Genomic DNA, 20764 nt, shown 5'->3' on the forward strand with positions numbered 1-20764 from the left:
AGGAAAACAGCCTTGGTCAGGTGTTTGTTTCCTCCTTCATTAGTTTCCTGGCAGATGATATCATGTAGAATGCTGCAACTTTCTGAGCGTAGGATAAAAGCTGATGTAGAGTAGAGAAAAAAGTTCATCTGTTCATGTATTCCCTTGCTAACTTGCATTAGCTGATCATGGAATTGTCTGAGAGTGTCAGCATTTAGAGTTGTCTTTTGCAGTACCTAAATCTTAAATATGTATCATGGTGCTGAAATATAAAAAAAGAAGGATGACATTAAGGCTAGCGTTGGCTGGTTTAGAGACCAAATCTTGTGTGCAGTTCGGAAGAGCAAATGTGGAGTGCAAGATCCCTGTGCAGTCAGCAGGGAGACGTCCCTGTCTACAAGGTAGTGATTCAGTGTCACTATTAATGAGTGAAGTGGATGGGGTGAGTGCCTCTGGTAATTAGTCCAGTTTCACTTGCTGACTGTGTTTATATTGGTAAACGAAATGTTTGTGAGACCATTTAGTGAAGCTGCAGTCAAGTGGTATGAAATGGTCTGGGTTCATTAAACTCTGCTGCTCTTCAGATGAGGGGATCTACATCCGAATAATGCTCCCAGAAGACGGAAGCCTGAGCTGTGCCCAGGAGCTGCTCACATCAGTGCTACGTGGCACAGGATAAAATGTGTCAGGGACACTTAAACAGCAGAACAGGCATTTCCCGAGCACTGCCCTGCCACCTCTTAGTTTTCTAATACAGACAGAGTTGCCAAATGAATGAAAAAGAAATTCCTAGAAATGTTAAATGTGATTTTAAAGGTTGGTTTGTTATTAATAATCCAAGCTAGGAATGTTATTTCCTTTACACAATTTTTTAGAATTTTGCCAGTAGCTATACTCTGTTGCTTAAAAATACAGTGAGAATGCAGTGGTACAATATGAATTCAAAATAATTATTTTAAAGTAGAGAAATGGTGGAAACTAAAGGACTATTGTGGAGAAAAAATCCTATTTTGAAGATTTACAGTTGGTAACCCCTCGCATAATTTTCATGTGATCTCACCTTAGGTCTCCAAGCCACTACAACTTCTTTGTTTCTTTGACACTTTCACCTCCCAGTTACCACCTTCTGCTTCACTGAGTAACTCTGACTAGTGACTCCGTTTCCAGAATATCTTTGAGATATGAGCAATTCCCTCCTTGTCTTCCTTCGGTCACCTACCTGACCCTGAGCTATTTCTCTGGTCGTGTTCCACCAAGAAGTCATTGCGCCTCAACAAACCATATGGCCATAATCAGTTCCACTCCCCATCCCAGCTTATCTTTATTACTGGTGGAGGGCAGGGCAATAATTCTGTTCTTGCAGTATCAGACATTAGGAAGGAGAACCAAGATTCTGTGGATCTTACTCCAACACCAGGGTCATACCCTCCCTGTCCTGCAGTGTCTCCTGGTGTTTCTTGATCGTTTTCTATGGAACAATGTTTTAAGACCTTTTCACTGTGAGCAGAAGAATCACAAACTCAGGCTTTTATTTTACTGTGTGCTGGGCCTGGAGAGCACCTTGCCATCAAAAATCATATTTAGGCAAGTGGTAAGCTCTTAATAAAACTCTTGAGGATATTGCAGGCCAATTCTTTTTCTCACTGGAAAGACCCTTATGAAATAACAAAGCACATTTCTGCTTTTCTAGTGAGGAGGAGGAGGGACTAACACTGTCTTGCTGACTTAAGAAAGAAATTGAGACAACACTAAGAAAAATCCTTGTAAAAGAAAGTGCAAAACCCCCTCAGATCTTGCAACAAGTTGTCTCGAGTCTCAAACTTACGATCCCTCCTTCTTCATCAGTCTCCTAGAATAAATACACCTAAATTACTATCAGGAAAAAGTTATCCTTTTTGGTTTTCTATTATAAATTCCACATCCTAACATTAGCTGAGCACAGTTCTTCAACAGTTTAGTTAGCAAAAAGAGAATATGAACATTCACAACCTACATCCCTTGCAGTGATTCCGTAAGTGGTGGTGTTTCTTTACCAGTGCTTCCATTATGACTTTCTATTTGCTGTAGTGTGTTTAATTTCATACCTTATAAAACATGAGAAATTTGTATTGTATAATCCTATTTTGCTAGCCTTATGTTGGTCATTTCTTTTGATTACTAACAGCTTTTATTATCCTCTGATGCTTAGACACGTATTGCGTTTGTTACTCTATGGAAATGGAGCCTTAAAGAAGCCAAACAGACTGGGCTAGATTCATCCTTGTGTAATTTGAATTTACACACAGGAATGAATTTGGCCCGATTCATTTTAATTGCTGTGTTGCTCTACTGTAGATTAGAAATAATTAGATGTCTAAATATATGGATATAGTTTCTGAGGAATTAATTTAACCCACTCTCTTCAGAGAAAATTGATTTTAAAATTGACCAAATAGTACCTACAAAGCTATTAAAAAATACAGTATAAAGAGGAACACAAAAAACCTTAGCGTATGTGAAAGAAAGAATAACAAATATTAAAAAAAAAACCAAACAACAGTGGCATTTGTCACTGAATAAAGATTCCTGTGAATGTTTTTTTCAATCATCCCATCACAAGACGAGAGGGAGACTGGTAAAATCCATGAAACTAAAATACACTTAATTGCCTTGTGGGATTAATTGCAATGACATATTACTTAGGCCAAGATGTTAATAGAAGTAAAAATAAAAAGTGCTAGATGCTTACAAAAGGAGTTAAAACCCCCCATAGATACATAATCCTAGAATAGAAGTGAATTAATTATATTTCAAGATACTACAACTGCTAATTGATACTGAGGAATTAATAATTATTTATTAAAGGTTACTTTTTTTCTGGGAAGTGTAGGGTATTAATCTGCATTAGTTTCATTAATCTAAATCAAAGTCACCACTACTCTTTAGAATTAGTTGATGCACTTCTATTTTTTAGCAAGTATGTTGAAATTCTTTTATTTAGGCATGTCCAATATACAGGTTCTCTACTATTTGTTCCTTCACTATGTCATTTTTAACAATCCCAGAACTGGAATGGGTGATGCTGTCTGGTGTCTCTGGAGATGGCTCAGTCTAACCCTGCCCTGCCCGACACAGGCTCAGTCTAACCCTGCCCTGCCTGACATAGGCTCAGTCTAACCCTGCCCTACTCAAGGCAGGCTCAGTTGGAGCTGCTTGGACAGGACCATGTCCAGTTGGGTTGTGAATATCTCCACCACCAGAGACTCTGTAGCTTGTCTGTGCAACCTGTTCCAATGTTCAGCCTCCTGTACAGTAACTTTTCCCCTTCAAGTTTAAGTGCAGTTTCTTGTGTTTCACTTTACGCCCGTTGCCTCTTTTCCTGTCAGTGGATGGCACTGGGAGGAGTCTGGCTGTATCGTCTTTATTTCCTCCCTCCTCACCTGGGATTTATACACCTTGATAAGGTCCCCTTGGAGTTATCTCCTCTCTGGGCTGAACAGTCCCAGCTCCCTCGGCCTCTCCTCACCTGTCAGGTGCTCAAATCCTGTGATTATCACAGTGGCCCTATACTTTGAACAGTGCTGTATTGAAAACAAACAAACAACACCCACCACAATATTTGTGAGTTTGTATTGCAATAGCTTAAAAAGTCTTCCTTGTTGATTAAAACCATGTTATGCTGGAATGTGTTTAAGGCAATAAAAGGAAGACAGTACTTTACTGGTGGCTTTACAAAGAAGACTGAACGCTATTTGCAGAACAGATTTCTTCCGTTTTGTAACTGGAGACCAATGTCCATAGGCCTTATTTTCATCATGCAGACATGATCACTGTTGCCAAAGTTTAAGGAGCTCCTACTCTTATTTGTCTCCAGCCACATCATCGTTTCTGCCCTGTACTCCTCTGTGTGGGTGCTGGGACAACAGGTTGTGGGGGCTGTGATTGAAGCTGTCTGGAATTTTTCAGCAGGCCCTGTATTTTGTTGCGTTGCTGCAACCCGAGAGCTTGGTGCACTTGGTTTAATAGGACAGTAGGGATAAGCGAGCAGCTGGGGCAACGAGGTGCAAGCACAGAGCTGCTCAGGCCACTGGGTTGTTTTCAATCTGCAGCCAAAGATGTGGGCAGGTACCGAGTAGCTGATGTGGGGGTGAGTACTGCATTAATCTGTGTGAACATCCTATGTCAAAGAAACGAGAGAGCGCAATGCTGTATGGAGTGGTGGTGCAGGAGGACAGGTGAAAAGCACAGGCAGCATTAGCACGTTAGGCTCTGTTCACAACACAGTGGCAGACTAATTAACTTGTTTAAGCCACCTAACAAAGGAAAACTTGAAATCAGGATTTGAAAACAGTTGATGTTGTTCTGCAGACATTTACATGAAAATTCTCCAAAATATAAGGTACAGCATGTGAAAATGTGTTAAAGTGTTTTTTTGATAATCTAACACACAAGTAATGGTCATTGGAATGAGGTGCTCTCTGGAAATGGGAACTGATGTTAAATATGAAATAGGCAACTGAGATATTCTGGGAATGATTTTGCATTTATGCTATTATGATAAAAAGCATCTGGAGAGTTGATTTATACATGCTAGTTACTATCATTAAGCAAGTGCTTCATTTATGTTTCTAACAGGATCAAAAATTACAGATGCACTTAACAGCCAAAGAGGAGCATCAGAAGAAACTGAATGAAGTCGAGAGGTGTTATGCTACCATTGCATGTCAGTTTGGAATCGTAAAAGGTGTTCATGGAAAACTGGAGCACAGTGGTATGTATGTCTTAAATGTCCTGCAGCATTTGGTTTTGCTGTGTTTTGACAAACTGAGTTGGAGACACCTGATGATTCAGAAAAATAGCTACCAGGTGCCAAGCATCAAATACACCGACTGACAGTGATTGTGTCTCAGTAGCTTCTTCAGTCTGTCTTTCTGTGACAGTGCCAGGTTAAGCAGCAGAGGCCCCACACCTCTTCTGCCTCTTCTGCTTTTTGCTGATGTGCTGCTACAGTTGTGGGTGTGACCACATGGTAGATTACACTGAGGAATTGATTTGTGTTCAAAAGAATCCAGCAGCACAGCCACTCCAAAAAAAAAAAAAAAAGATAACATAAACAGTTGTAGCAGCTCGAATGAGGGGCTGAAAGTAAAGGAATTAGCAAATGGGGGAAAATTAATGCCATTTAAAGTAGGTTTAATGTTGGGAAATGGACAGAAAATATTAATAAAACTTAAAAAATACTTTATTGTACAGAAATATAAAAGCCTAAAACCAGATCAGGAAATAAATAAGGTGGTATGAAAAATTTTATGCAGTTATAATTGTTATGTAGATTCTGACTATATCACAGAGTCACAGAATGTTAGGGATTGGAAGGGACCTCAAAAGATCATCTAGTCCGATCCTCCTGCCGGAGCAGGAACACCCAGATGAGGTTACACAGGAAGGCGTCCAGGCGGGTTTTGAATGTCTGCAGAGAAGGAGACTCCACAACCCCCCTGGGCAGCCTGTTCCAGGCTCTGTCACCCTCACTGAGAAGAAGTTTCTTCTCATATTTAAGTGGAACCTCCTGTGTTCCAGTTTGAACCCATTGCCCCTTGTCCTATCGTTGTTTGTCACCGAGAAGAGCCTGGCTCCATCCTCCTGACACTCACCCTTTACATATTTATAAACATTAACGAGGTCACCCCTCAGTCTCCTCCAAGCTCAAGAGCCCCAGCTCCCTCAGCCTTTTCTCATAAGGGAGATGCTCCACTCCCTTAATCATCTTCATTGCTCTGCACTGGACTCTCTCCAGCAGTTCCCTGTCCTTCTTGAACTGACGGGCCCAGAAATGGACACAATATTCCAGATGTGGTCTCACCAGGGCAGAGTAGAAGAGGAGGAGAACCTCTCTCGACCTACTAACCACCCCCCTTCTAATACACCCCAGGATGCCATTGGCCTTCTTGGCCACAAGGGCCCAGTGCTGGCTCATGGTCATCCTGCTCTCCACCAGGACTTCCAGGTCCCTTTCTCCTACATTGCTCTCTAACGGGTCGTTCCCCAACTTAAACTGGAACCTGGCGTTGTTCCTACCCAGAGGTAAGACTCTACGCTTGCCCTTGTTATATTTCATTAAAATTTTCCCCACCCAACTCTCCAGCCTGTCCAGGTCTCTTCTGGTGTGCCAGCCACTCCTCTCCGTTTGGTGTCATAAGCAAACTTGCTGACAGTGCACTCTATTCCCTCATCCAAGTCATTGATGAATATATTGATTGGTACTGGTCCCAGTACCAACCCTTGAGGGACTCCACTAGATACAGGCCTCCAACTGGACTTTGCTCCACTGACCACGACTCTCTGGCTTCTTTCCTTTAGCCAGTTCCCAGTCCACCTTGCTACCCAATCATCCAGTCCATACTTCCTCAGTTTAGCTGTGAGGATGCTGTGGGAGACTGTGTCAAATGCTTTACTGAAGTCAAGGTAGACCACATCCACTGCTTTGCCATCATCTATCCACCTCGTTATGTCCTCAGAAAAGGCTATGAGGTTGGTTAAGTATGACTTCTCCTTGGTGAAGCCATGTTGACTGCCCCTAATGACCCTCTTATCCTTGATATGCCTTGAGATGGCACCGAGGATAAGTTGTTCCATCACCTTTCCAGGGATGGAGGCGAGGCTGACCAGTCTATAGTTACCCAGGTCCTCCGTCTTGCCCTTTTTGAAGACCGGAGTGACATTTGCTTTCTTCCAGTCCTCAGGCACCTCTCCTGTTTCCCACAACTTAGCAAAGGTGATGGAGAGTGGCCTAGCAATAACTTCAGCCAGCTCCCTCAGCACTCGCGGGTGCATCCCATCTGGACCCATGGATTTATGGATGTCCAGATTGCTTAATTGCTTCCTAACCCAGTCCTCATCAACCAAGACAAACTCCTCCATTGTGCTGACTTCCTATGGCTATTCAAGCTTTATAAATCTGTACCTTATCCCTGTTCATGTCTTGGAACATAACAAAATTATTTGTGAATCTACTAACACAAAAAAACAGGATTCCAGATACTTTTTAAAAAAATATAAATGTGTAACTTTTATCTGTAAAATAATAAAGCTGATAACCTCGAGTAATAAAAATACCTCATTTAAATGTCACTTTGTACCTATTAATTTGAGAGACAAATCCCTGTTTCTCATAACAAAGTGATAAATTTCTATGCAAACATCATGGTGTATGTGTAGAATATGGACTTGTGCATTGTTTTGTGTGCCTGCAGTTTCCGTCCATGTCGACACATATACAGGATGTAAAAATAAAGAAGTATTATTTTTTAAGGAAGGGGCGAAGTAGTTGTATAATTCAAAACAAACAAACAAACCCAAAACACTAAAAAACTTTTCAAATAGCAAAGTTTAGAAGTTATGTTTTTTTGACTGAAACCAAATAGCTTTACAGATCTAGTTTGAATAAATTGGTAACATGTTCTATGTGTGTTTGTGATAATTCAACACCTCACATTACTTTTCATATTCATTTTTAATAGGTTAATATTTAATATTAAAAACAAATTAAAAGGAAACATTGCTGTATTTTCCTTTTATTTACATTGGACAAGGTTTTTCTGTTATGTTAGATACAGAAAAGAATTTTTCAAATTTTATGGAAAAATGACATTTACTTTCAGTATTTACACTATCTGAACCATACAGAAATGCTTTTTGCCATGATTCTACTTTATTTATTATTTGTCAGTAATTGCAAAATGAACCTTTTGAAAAGACTAAATGTTACTGCTTCCCTTCAAGAACCCAATCTCTTCACCACTTTAACTCTCAGCATGTCTTCTGCTGCAGAGAGAATTCAATTTGCGTTGTGGTTTTTAAGACCTGCAGTTGGCATGTATATAACTTGTAAATTCTGAGCAAGAAATTGCAGTCAGTGGAAAAGTCAGGCAGAAAGCATACGAGCCCTTTTTATGCAAATTGTTTAAATTTATAAACCGTTGTTCTTTATCTGCTGTATTAAAGCAGTATGTAGGGAAACAAGAGAGTGAAAATTGATGTGTTATAGTGCTGTATAGGGAAAATACCACATTTATAATACACCTTATTGCCTAAACAATGTCCCACTATTAGTATTTTAAAGCTAGAGAGTGAACACATGAGTCTTGTTGAAAGATAGGAGAGGGTTTTACCAATTTTTGCCTGCTTATTTTTCTGTTTTGTTTTGTTTTCTAAGTTGTATCAGAATGTATTTGTTACGTTCTTGAGTATTTTCATTTGTTAAGCACATACTCTCATATAAAACTGCAACATTGCTTGTTATATTGTAAGGCTGTTGTCCATCATTCCTCATCATGCTTGGCATCTTTAACAGAAAAGGAAAAAACTTTATGGGTGTGACAGAGTGTCCAGAGTTCTTGTATTCAAGTGTTGTGCCAGAAGCTTTTTGAGAAAATAAGGAAAAAATATTAGGAGTGAATAAAGAGGAATCAGGAAATAGAAAAGGCTGGAGAGAGACCTCAGAGGATCAAAATACTAAAATTAGATAGAGGTGGCTGAAAAAGTACAGGTGCCAGGGAATATGTTCAGCTTTTCATAGTGAAACTTCAAGGAATTTCCTAGGGATATCTTGGCCTGTATGAAGTCTAAGAGAAAATTCCCTTCCCTATCAAAAGGGACAGAGGTTATTCTTAAAGTTTTCCTTGCCCTTCCCCTCTGCTGTTTGCTGTCTTCCATGTCGTATATGCATATACAAGTCTACACATCTGTTAACTCAATTATTTGAATGTTCTGTGGTTTATTATGTTCTATGTTTCTCTGAAAATAAACTTATCAGAAAATTACAAGCAAAGCCTTTGTTAAAAAGCAAAACTAAGATTAAAAGCTAATGGAGAAGTGATCCTAATAAAGTGACATAAAATGAACTAAAAATTAAATTACAAGTTTAAAAAAGGTGAACCAATGTATAGAAAAGTTTTAAGTCATTGTTTGACGTATAGAGCAACTGATACCACCTGGTGTAATCCTCTAGTGTAGTATTAACATTATACAGAAAAAGTAGTTGAGTCACATTTTCAGTCTCAGCCTCCTTTCCACAAAGATATCTTTAACTGTTTTGTAAATGATATACACATACATTGCAGTTATAAGTCAAATTCAATGTCAATTCAAACATGAAAGTACATATTAACATGTTTTAACTTTTGTTTAAAGTACAGGAAGCGATACAGCTCAATAAGAAACTAACATCAGTGAATAAAAGACAAGAGACAGAAATAAGTAACCTGAAGGAAGTAAGTATAGGATGTATTTCTGAATGTTTAAGTGGGATTTTTTGGGACTTCTACAAGCTGCTGTAGAACTTACAGGAGGAGTGGACAAACAGCAGAACTGTTCTTCATTCTGTGACTAATGGCTGAGTTAATCTTATGCTCCCTTGTTATGCACAGAATCCCAATTAAACTTCGAGTAGCTGTTTCTGTAACTCGGTAATTTTTATTTACTCTACTCTGTCCTACTTTTTTCTCATTATTGGCAACCTCTCTTCTTCCTGTACTGTGTTGTCGTTGCTTCTCCCTTCTGAAATGGAAAAGTAGCAGTGGTGGTTTCAGTTTAGTCAAAGAGTGATGGAACATGACGAGTAGTTGCCATTGAAGGAAGCTGGTGGATTGAACGTAGGATAAAAAAATGTAATTGAATCTCCATCAGAAAGTCCTGTAAACTCAATATCTTTCCATACTACATCTTTTTCATATCTCCATATCTTTCTATTCTGCTTGGTGTGTGTTTGTTTGTGGTTTCGGTGTTTTGTTTTGTTTGTTTTTCTGCTTTTGATTCTCTGAGGATTCTAGGTAGGCAACAAATGCATGTTTCTTCCTGTCCTGATGTTAATCCCCAGTTTCCAGATGAATGTTTTGGACTACTGTGGAATCCTTACAAAGTCTGTGAATTTCTTGCAAGACAAAAAGGGGCAGTAATTTGTAAATGAGGAGAAGGGACCATGACCATTTTATATTTGGGTTAAACTGAACAAAAATTGGATGTTTACCTACCATGACCATTTTTTGCCTGGGAAAGGAGACTTGAAGGTACAGAAGTGCTTGAAAACTCTTCCTGAATCTAGTGTTGTGTTTTGTTCTTCAAAGCACACAGCCTCTTGTTGTTGAGGTTCTTTGGAGTGTGATGCTTCTAGAAGCCTGACTTAAAATTAAACTTCATCTTGAAAAAGAGACAGTTTAACATTTTTTCATTTGTTTCGTTCTCTACCTTCTCTAGTGCTTTACTTATTTTTTTTATTTATTACATGAAGGTATTCCAGCCACAGTAAAGACTAATCGCTAATTCAATATAGATTTGTTTAGTTACATACTACAATATAATATGGCAAACGTCAGTGTCAAAAAGGTGAAGTTTTGAAGTGATTGTTTGATCTAAAAGATTTCAGAACTGCTACCATCATAGAAACAGACTGAGAAACACAGTAACAGTAAAGCAGACACTGGAAGAATTCTCAAATTAATATCTAAATCACAAATAGGTTTTATGGCATTTACAAATGTTTATTTAGCTCCCTAATTCAAATTATAGGTTTTATATATACTTACATGTTGTATATAAAACCTATATATATTGATCTGAAATATTTGATCAAGGGAAGAGCAACAGAAAACTATTGAAAGTTGTCAGTGGTGATAACTTTCCTCAATAGAAAAGCCATATTTGTTAGAATGGTAATATCATCATAGCTATGAAGGTCTGAGGACAATTTTGTCTTGTGTGCATTGGGTACCCTTCAACTCTACAGCTCCCTTTTTAAAGGAATTGTAATTTGCATGTGATGAAAAGAGGAGCATTCATCTAAAATAGCAAAATTTAGGAGTTCTAGAATTTTTTAAGCATCATAGTAAATTATATTTGTTGCTTTTGGTTAAGAAACCAAGAATAATTAATTACTTAGAATTCTCTGAGGATAAGTAATTTGAGAGGTAAAAAAATAAAAATGTTTAAGAAAATTTTACATAGTGTGAAATTTGTGAGCAACAGAGATGTGGGAGATAAACTGATAGTGATTGATGTACTCTAGCAGTCAAACATAGTGCTTAATCCATTCTTTTTTTTCACCTGTACTCCTGATTCTTAAGGTCATGGGTGATGAATTTTAAATAAAATACTGTTAGATAAGCAGCAGAAGAGGCCAACTGAAACTTAATCTGCCTTTCTCAGTTCACCAGGAAATGCCTTTATCCTGGTTCTGTCTGAATTTCTTATTGGTTATTAAGTATTTGACTATCTCATTCTGAATGTCAGTGCAAAACTGAGCTGGAATTTAATTTCTTAGCCTTTTCATATTCACATAGCGCTGCAGCACTTTGCAGCAATGCCTTATTCTGAAAAAAATGGGGGTTTATTTGTAAATACAGCTTTATTAATAAAAGTTGTATATAATAGAAAGATATGCCTTTTTCCTCAAAATGCAGAATTTGTGTGAAAACAGTTTAAAAAGAAAAATATAACTAAAAAAAATACTGCCTATTTTTCATTTTTCCCTACTTCAACAGTGTGCTTATAAAACATTTCTGAGAAGTTCTGTAGTGTGAGAGTGCACATCTGAACTGTGCCTGTAGCAGCACTTGGGCTGAAGGGCTGTGGGCTCATCAACAAGAGAAGGAAAGAGAAGGGAAGGGAAGAAGAGCTTGGACCCAGCCAGAAGTGCCCTGAAGTAGTTTCATTTCATCGTGGCTGCCTTGTACGTAGCCTCACTGTGGCAGATGTGATCTTAAAGCAGTCTGGTGCTTTCCCTTCTTGGGGAATCTATCTATTGTAGAGCTGAAGGGACCAACAGGAGATCCAAAGCGATGAGAAATCTTTGATATTTAGAAGAGTTTAGAAGAGGAATTACCAGGCTCTTTTCACTTGCTACATAGCTGAAATGAGTCATGATCTCTGCAGCACAAGTTGGGACGACTTAAAAAGCTGGTTTTATCTGCCTGGGAGAATTGACCGACCTCTAACAGCTCTTGACAACTCATGGGTTCAAACTTCTTTCCTCTCTAGGCTCAGTGCTGGAGTGGGAATGACTCTCCTTAGTACTAAAATCTTAATTTGGCTGTCAGCTCTTATCATCGCTGTTACTTTGACTCAGAGCAGGATGATCTCACACCTTTGTTCTTAATGGGAATATGGAGTTAAGTGAATGCTATCCAGCATTTATGGATAAAAGTAAACTAGTGAAACTATGAAAATGCTGGCATTGAAATCTGACCAAGAAAAGCAGCAGAATGAAACAAACCTTTAAAAACCAGCTGTGCCGCTCAAGGCCTGAAAGATTACAAGAGCCGCACAGATCTAGGAAGAGAGCAAAAAGATTTATTTGTAATTTTGGAGACACTTAAAGTTTGCATTAAGGTATCAGCACAGTCTTGGGAATTGGTTACATCTCCCTGCGCTGGCTGCTTTGCCAGTCCCGTACCACGGCCTCAGGCTGGCATGTGTGTTTGTGTGGCCTTGAGGGAAAGTAGAAGGAAAATTTTGTGTTCATTAAAACTACATTTTACCAAAAAAAGGGAGTAAGTTTTAGCTTAGATCAACTGGTAAAAGGAAAATACATTTAAGGAGCAGGACTGTTCTTTTGTGACGCTCTTGCCTTGCACTGGCTTGAAGTGTTTCTGAAACTGTGTCCCTAAGTGTTGGCTGCTAGGAACACATCAAAGGAATGGGTTTAAAGCCTTAGCATTCTTTCTTAACAGTACCCCAAAACTGATAAAATTATTTTGCAGATTCAATTTTATATATAGGGTTCAGAATACTACTAATGATCTTATTAAGAAAAGAAGGCTACTAGAAAAAATAAGCAAAAACTCTAGGGGTGAATTTTTTTAAAAATTTTGGAGTATGAGAAAATATATATATTTTATGTAGAAAATTATTTTGTATTATTTTCATACCATATAGCTTGTGCTTTCACTCACCGTGGAAAACTTGCCTATTATTTTTGGTGATCTGGTTTGTGTTGAGTTTTGGTGGTCAGGGTTTTTGTGTGTGTGGTTTGGTTTGGTCTTTTTTCTGACTACAACTTTGGTACATTAGCAGATCTGGGTTTTGTTCCAGATGGTTTATACACATCCATCTGCTATATACAAAGACAAAAATCCAGTCATCTTTTCTACCTCAAGGACACGTTCTACTTTGTGTGACTTGTCTTTACCCATGACAAAATAGGTAGTAAGATTTTTCTGAACAAAATAAACTGTGAATTTTGGGAATGATATAGTATGAGATCCACAGCAGGCTTCTGCACCTGCCTGTGTAGCATTCACCCCATTAGTCTAGTTCTCTGTAAAGACTGGCACAGTGCAGCTTTTCTCTTTTGCAAAGTTAAAACCGCTTGCATCTTCCGCCACTTAATTGTAGGGATTTTCCTTGTGTATCTCATTAGAGAGCCTTCAAGCAAAAATAGTACAGCTAATATGTTGTTATTGCAGAAGATGGAAAAAGCCTCACTAGGCTAAAGGATTGCTGTCTTTGGGTTCTGTAATTGATTCTGCAGTCATACTTAGTACTTACTAGATCATTTTAGATTGATTTATGGCTAAAAGACATGAGAAATAAAGCGTTTAGCAAAAAAATGATTTATTTAAGCATAGTACCTATGCTTGTATTTTCCGTAAAACTCTGTATTTGTGAATTTCAGCTACAACATAATCTTCCCTTTTTCTTTTGTACTTTTATATGATTTTGTCCAGAACAGTTAAACCATTGGTCTGTGATAAGATGGAATTCCAGTTTTGTGAAGAAAAGTTAAACAGACCAAACTTAGTTGTTAGATAAAACTATTACCATTCTGAATGCTTGGTTCACCACTATGGCATCGTGAAGAATTCTTGATATTATCTGTGAACAGCATTCATAACCTCTGCTATTTGTCTGAGTAAACGTCAGAGTGCTCAAGGAGAGAGCGATATTAAACAGACTACCTTGTACCAGAACGGGAGGGGTGGGGGAGAACAGGGCATAATATTTATGGCTCCAGGAACTATAAGTTGTAATTTAATGAGATCAAAGCATTTGCTGTTTATTTGCTCCACTAGGAGCTTGGAATAAACTGGTTAAAAAACAGATACCAAGAAAAAGCAGGATATTTAAAAGATTATAAAGACTATGAAATCAAAGGCATATTTTAGATGGAAAATCATGTTGTAGAAGCCTCTAATTTAAAATTAATTTAGCGTTCTCCTGAGATTAAGTAATTAATGTTTCAGGAAAAGCAAAGATCCTCCAAATTTACAGCCAGTTCCTGTTTTTACCAGATAGTCACTGTTTTTCCTTTTTTTTTTTTTTTTTCCTTCTGATTCCCAGGAACGTACACAGTAGTTATAATAGGTACTTTATTCCTACTGTATATCTCAGTGTAGGAGATTTTACCAATACCAACTCAATGTCCACTTCTGATATACTTCTTGAAAGAAAAAAAAAATGCCTAAGTATCATAAATACTTAAACCAGTAAAATTAGCACAATAACATTTTATCTCTGAAAAGAAAATTTTAGCCACGCGTGACAAGTTTAAAGTTTAGCTAGTCAGTCTTACAAATTTCAATTCCTCTAATTTATTCTGTTGTTTCCATACATTATTTAAAAGCAGGGCATGACTCAGGATAGTTTAAAAGATTTGTCTTTGTTTTGAATTGCAATGCCTATACTGGATGAACTATTTATACGTGTTTCCTGTGTTAAGGAACTGAAGAAAGTAACTACAGACTTGATAAGGTCCAAGGTCACATCTCAGTACAGGGTGGGAGAAGAAAACATCAATCTTGCAGCAAAGGAAAAACAGTTTCAAGAACTGCAACAAAAAATCAGAATGGTATTTTGGAATTTAAACAAATCTATTTTTTAGTGAATATTTTCTGTTCTTTGTTTAGCAAACATCATGGCAATGATCTCTCTATATACAGATTAGTGATTCCTTTCTACTAACTGCATATACAATATAACAGTGCTACTTCCAGAATGACCTTTTCTAGGGAAGTAAATGTGCTATGAATATAGGCGTAATTTTATAGTAAAAAACCATATGGATAAGACAATGTATTTTAAAATACTTCTGTTTTTTAAATAGCTTCATGATGATTCACAATATCATGTTAATACAATATTACTAAAGAAAATAGACAATAATTTTAAATGACTTTTACTGTTCTTCACACTCTTTTTTTTTTAAGGAGACAGCAGTTAGTAAAAAAGTTCAAGAAGAAAACACTCACATTAAGGAAGAAAAGCTGGTGAGTTGTTAATATGTCTTTGCTATTTAAAAATCACTTAGAATATATGTGCTATATTTTATATTTAAGTTTCTTCAGTTATTATACTAAGCTATTAAAATGAATTAAATTCACTTGCTTATTCTTCAGAAATATCTTATTACTAACATAAATGGGATCTTACTCAATTTTTAGAAAGTGTATTAGCAAAATGAAGGACATTTTTTGACACTTTATTCCAAGTCTTAACTTTTTTCTTTGAGTTCAGATGGGAGAAGTTTGGTATACCCATGAAATAATCATTACATATCGGTTCCGTACAAATAAGTGATAAGGTTTGCACAACATGCTTGCTGTTCTGCTTTCTGGTTGCCAACAGTTTGCTATGATACTGCTGGTGCTGAAACCAAGTAAAATTGGAATCATGTGTCAATCGTATACAATGGAATGGTGTTCCATTCACACAAAACATACACATTTAGAATATTAAGCTACACCTGTGCATAGCTGAACAGAGTTAAGACCATCTTCTATCACAAACTCAGGTATGTTCCAGAGCAAACCCTGATATTCAAACGGTTACATGGAGCCAAGTATCAAACATAGCAAAAAACTTACATTCCCTGTAATAACAGCACAATACACTGCTTTGCAGAATATTAAGTGTAAAAAGGGTGGGTTTATTTCTTTTTTTTCTTAAACAGTTGCAGAATTTTGATTCTGCAGTTCGTTAAAGCAAACATGTCAGAGAAGTGTATCGTTCTTGTTCTCAGGGAGGGACAGTAGCAGGACCTTGCTTGTATGCCCACTGCGCACTCACTGAAGGCTCAGCCAGAAGTACTCTTCCAATCTGTAAAAGCCTGTTTGCATTTTGAGCTTGCTTTTTAAAAATACTTGCCAATTGAGCTCACAGTGGCATTGGATTTGCATTGTGTTTAAAGTATCAATGGATTGTTCATTTTAATTATAAGAAAAATCTCTGAAAAAGAATAAGTTATAAGTTATAATAATGTTATCTTCTCCAAGGCAAAAGGTCAAAAGAACCTGGAGTTGTTCTGATTTCTTCCTACAAGCCCTTCCCCAATGTTGACATTGAAGTACACTTTATATGCATGATTTTGTTAACACTGGCAGAATAAAAAAATAAATATGTTAATCTAAAAGACATATTATCTAAAGTTTAAACTTCAGAAACAAAATCTTATTCAATATATCCTAATTTGTTTGTATTAATAAGGAAATTCTCAGCTCTCTACAATGTGTGCAGGAGCTGCTTCAGCGAATAACCCAAACGAATGTTAGAATGGAAAGTGAATTAAAGGCACTGAAAGAAGAATATCAGGTCAGATTTTTCTTGATTAGACAAGCTGCTACTATCTGTTATGTATTTTTAAGTCCAGAGCTGTTAAAGACATCTGAATGCTTTTCAGAACTTTTGACCTCACTTCCATTGCTCCCTCAGCTCCTTAACTGTCAGCATGAACCCTGAAGTGCAGTCTATGGTTTCCCTCTCTTAGTTCTCCCCATAAAGTAAATCATGGTTGCCATTTGTATCAGCCATTTCTGGAGGGTAAAACCAGAACATACTGGGGGTTGCTTTCAAGTATTTTGAAATCAAATGATTTTGACTTTTGCTTCTTATAATTTCCATGTTGGTATACATTTATTTTCTGGAAAATATTTCAAATTTCAGATCTTCATAGCTGGAACTTGTCCTCAGTTTTATTAGAGCAGAGAGCCTGAGAGTGAGCATATCCTCAGCCATTTCTGGCTGTGTTGTCTGGTGTCGTATTTATGCTGGAGGTGTGAAGTAGTCATGCTGGAGAGTGTGGAGTTGCAGCATTCCTCAGTTCCTCTGTGAGTGTGTAAAAGTGGCTCCGAACAGATTAGATCCTATGTGACACCAGCAGACAGATTGGCCCACGGTACATTGAAGATTAAGGTCATATCTGTTCTGGTCAGCTCTGCCATGCAGAGTTCAGGTACAACCATTAATCGGATTGTTAATAATTATCTACTATTTGTCCATACATAACCACAACTATTCCATTCTTTGCTTGGCCTGTGAGGCCAAGGTTTTGAACTAGGAACTCAGTTAATTTCAAATTAAACTTCCTTTTATTTCTAAGTAAATGTTTCTATGGTATATTGAAATTAGATTCACTTCACGTAACCTTTACTTTGTCTTTTAATAGATAGAAACAGTTTGCCTTCTGCCACAATACAAATATGTGAATTTTGCATTTTGATGAAACAAGTAAGGTTAAAGATAAGTTCTGATTTCCATCAGAAACTAGCTAAATTTTCACTAGAAACTAAAGTACTTGCTTTTTAGTACTGGATAACCTGTAGTGACTAGAAGAGAAAGAGAAGTCACTGACTTTTGATGTCTAGGTGCCTGTGTTTGTATTAGAGTGCTGGATTTTCATTCTTTGATCTTGGAGAGCTCTAGAACCAAGAAGTGCTTCTCAATGTGGAGAACAGTCCTGCCAGTTCATCATGAATCTTCAGAGTTCTCCGGTTTGTCTTTTGTATATTGGCTCTTAAAAAAAAAACAACAACAACAACAACACCCCACAAAGCAGAGTTTAATTGGAAAAAAATTGTCTTTTTCTTAACATGTTTAAAACTTTTCACAAGGATTCATTCAACAGGACCTTGTCTGTAGAATTGCCTAAAGTAGCATCGTTTTCTGTAACCTCTATTATTTATCTGTTAGGTCCAGTGAAACAGCTGGATTACTTGCTCTTCTTACAATACTGGTTTTTATTATAGTAAGAATGTAACATGAATTTTGTGTTTTAAGATGATTGAAATTACTTTGTAAATTAAACCAGAAGCTCAAGATAATTTAATTGGTATATAGCCTTACTGATTGTGACTTTCATAATACAGGGGGCCCTTTATGATCTTTGTGTCAGGATTGTTGAATAGCAGGTGTGTTCTAAAAGTGCTTTTTCTTGATAGTATTTCTGAGCTGTTGTTTCCCATCTCAGACAAAGTTTATAGTATGCCTTAAAACTCCCGCTAAAACTGTGAATGGTATCTGTAAGTCTTATCTTTGAGGACTCCACATAAAAGTCTACAAGTGTAAGAAAAGTATAGCAGGTTTCGTTGCTGTTAACATATGAATCGAGTACAAGTCTCTGTTTTGCAGCCTATACACACCAACAGTTGATTTCCGATTGCAATTATACTAGTTCCAATTAGAGCGCCAGCTTTGAGTCCCATTTATATTAGGCATTGGAAAGGTATTAATGTTTTCTATTTTTCTAACTACAGGACAAACTATTTCTAGTCGTTAAAGCTTCAGTGTTGTCTTCAAAGGTAATTTTTTGCAGGCATAAGTACTTGAGACGAAATTGGTGTTACAAGACATGGAGAACTAATAAGAGACTCTTGATTCAACTTTTGAAAGCTCTGTTGACTATAGGAGGACTCCTCAATACTTAGTTTGATATAAATATTCCTTCTTAGTCTTCACTGTGTCACTTAAGAGCAGCTAAGATTTTATCTCAGTTGGGCTTTGTGAGAGCATTCTGTGCATTCTCAAGACCAAGACATTCTTACTTGAGAATGGGAATGAAAGGATTCATAACATTTATATAAGCACATATGAATGGCAAGCTTTCAAGAGATCGCATCTGGAAGCATAGAAGTGGCTGGATATTTTAATAGATGTATTTTTTGTAAACCTGACAAATACATGCATAAAATGCCACGATTCCCTTAAACAGCGTGATGTAAATATTATGTGCTATTAAGAATGTCACATGTTTTTGTTCTTTCCGTATGAGCTCATGGGGTTATTTTGATTTGTCAGAAATATCCGTCTTTCTCTTTAAACTGCAGTCATAAAATATTGTTGCTTTTTATAGCTACTTGTTTGGCTGACATTTTGATACAATTACCAGGATATTGCAGGGAATGAGACAGTGTTAACTGCTTATTTTGCAGTGTCATTTTTTAAGCAACAAATGGAACTTAGAAAAATAGGGAGCTGAATATGTAACTTGAAGGATCCAGCCACTTTCCTGCCAGTTTGAGAGCTGTTGCTTTCATCTTTATTGATTCTAGAACCACACTATGATGAATGGGGTCTGAAGGTTATGTATTGTTCTTATGCTCTATCCTGCATCCCTGTCAAATTTGTGGACCTTGCTCATCAAGAAAAAGAGTTTCTTCAGAATAATAGAAGAATGGAAGGAGTGATTGTACAGTCTCATGGAAATATTTTTATTCTTATACTCACAAAAAATTATGGCTTATTTTTGGGCTTGAGATGTCAGTATACTTAAACATTCAAGAAGGATCATACTGTCATTTCTCATTCTGTCTATGCATATGTAGTGCTAGGATACCAATGTCCTTATGAGTTCAGAAAAGCAAGTTATAATTCTTTAACAGATGACAGAATACTTGAGAATGCAAGGAATGCAGGTATTCCCCTCTCTGTACAATTGGCTTCAACATATGATCAGTTCTATTCATCTTTTACTCCTGATACTTTGGCCTAAGATCTGTGTTGTTGTTGTCATTACCACTTAAAAGAATGAATCCTGTGTACAATTGCTAGCCTAAAGATATGTAAATCCTTTCAGTTTTAGGTCAGGCCGCTCATCAACAAAGGTAAGAGTGACTTGCAAAGCACCTAATCAGAGAGACTGACTGTTAAATTCCATCTCAGAGGAGGTTGCATTTGAGACACAAGTGACATCCTTGGAGTTTGAGCAGGTTTATCAAAGACAGGAAGTCTTGGACTCCTAGTTTATAGAACTGGATGAAAGGTGCTAAGCCAGAGTGTGATTGTTCAGATGATGTATTGTTGAATTGTCTCATCTTTTTAATTATAGAATCTGTCAGAGAAGTTCTATTATATTCTTAGGCACGATTTTTTCCATTTGTAAAAAAATGCAAGGTAGTCTGAATTTTCCTAGTGTTAATACCTGTAAAATATATTTGTATTAATAGTGTAGCTAAATTAACATAGGCATTTCAAAATGGATGCCAAGTGAATCAAGAGGTAGACTCATTTTGAGTTAAAAGATTAAGTAAAAGGGAATTGCTCTGGAGTATTTCCTCCATAACTTAACATTTTTCAAGTGGACTTCCAAAGAAAGTCAGCAGAGTCATAAATATGTAGCTGGTCATATAGCTACATGCATTAAAGTCATGTTTACATTATCAAATATATTTGTGTCATCTATATAGTAGACAGTGGATGCAGTAAGTCATCTTCCAAGTAAATCTTCCATATTGTTATAAAAATGTGATAGGATAAAAATTCCAACAGTACCCGAGATGAGTGTGAAGTTACTGTTCAAGTTAGACAAGATTGCTTTAATTTAGCACAGTGAAGCTGAAAGAGTTAACTCAAAAATGTTGCAAGTACAATTATGATAGTATAAAACTTAATATTACTGTTATTTTGATGCAGTCCTACTCCACTGATCTAATAAAAATAAATTAAAGGATAATCAGACATATACTTCATGTTCCAGTAAATCTATTTTAGAATTTAAAGTTTATACAGTTTATAAGATAGGTTAATAAACAATTGAGGACAG

At 36.9% G+C, this 20764-nt stretch overlaps 1 protein-coding gene across 1 annotated transcript in view; it reads left to right on the forward strand.

Moving 5' to 3' along the window:
- CCDC73 (coiled-coil domain containing 73) overlaps window positions 1-20764 on the forward strand; it is an 81397-nt gene that overhangs the window by 45117 nt on the left and 15516 nt on the right. The window contains exons 8-12 of the mRNA XM_065635185.1: window positions 4594-4729; window positions 9151-9230; window positions 14672-14800; window positions 15159-15218; window positions 16435-16539. Of these exons, the coding sequence (XP_065491257.1) occupies window positions 4594-4729; window positions 9151-9230; window positions 14672-14800; window positions 15159-15218; window positions 16435-16539 (510 nt within the window). The remainder of the gene's footprint in view (window positions 1-4593; window positions 4730-9150; window positions 9231-14671; window positions 14801-15158; window positions 15219-16434; window positions 16540-20764) is intronic.

The sequence above is a fragment of the Caloenas nicobarica genome, chromosome 5 (assembly GCF_036013445.1).
Source record: "Caloenas nicobarica isolate bCalNic1 chromosome 5, bCalNic1.hap1, whole genome shotgun sequence".
NCBI classification, from domain to species: Eukaryota; Metazoa; Chordata; class Aves; order Columbiformes; family Columbidae; genus Caloenas; species Caloenas nicobarica.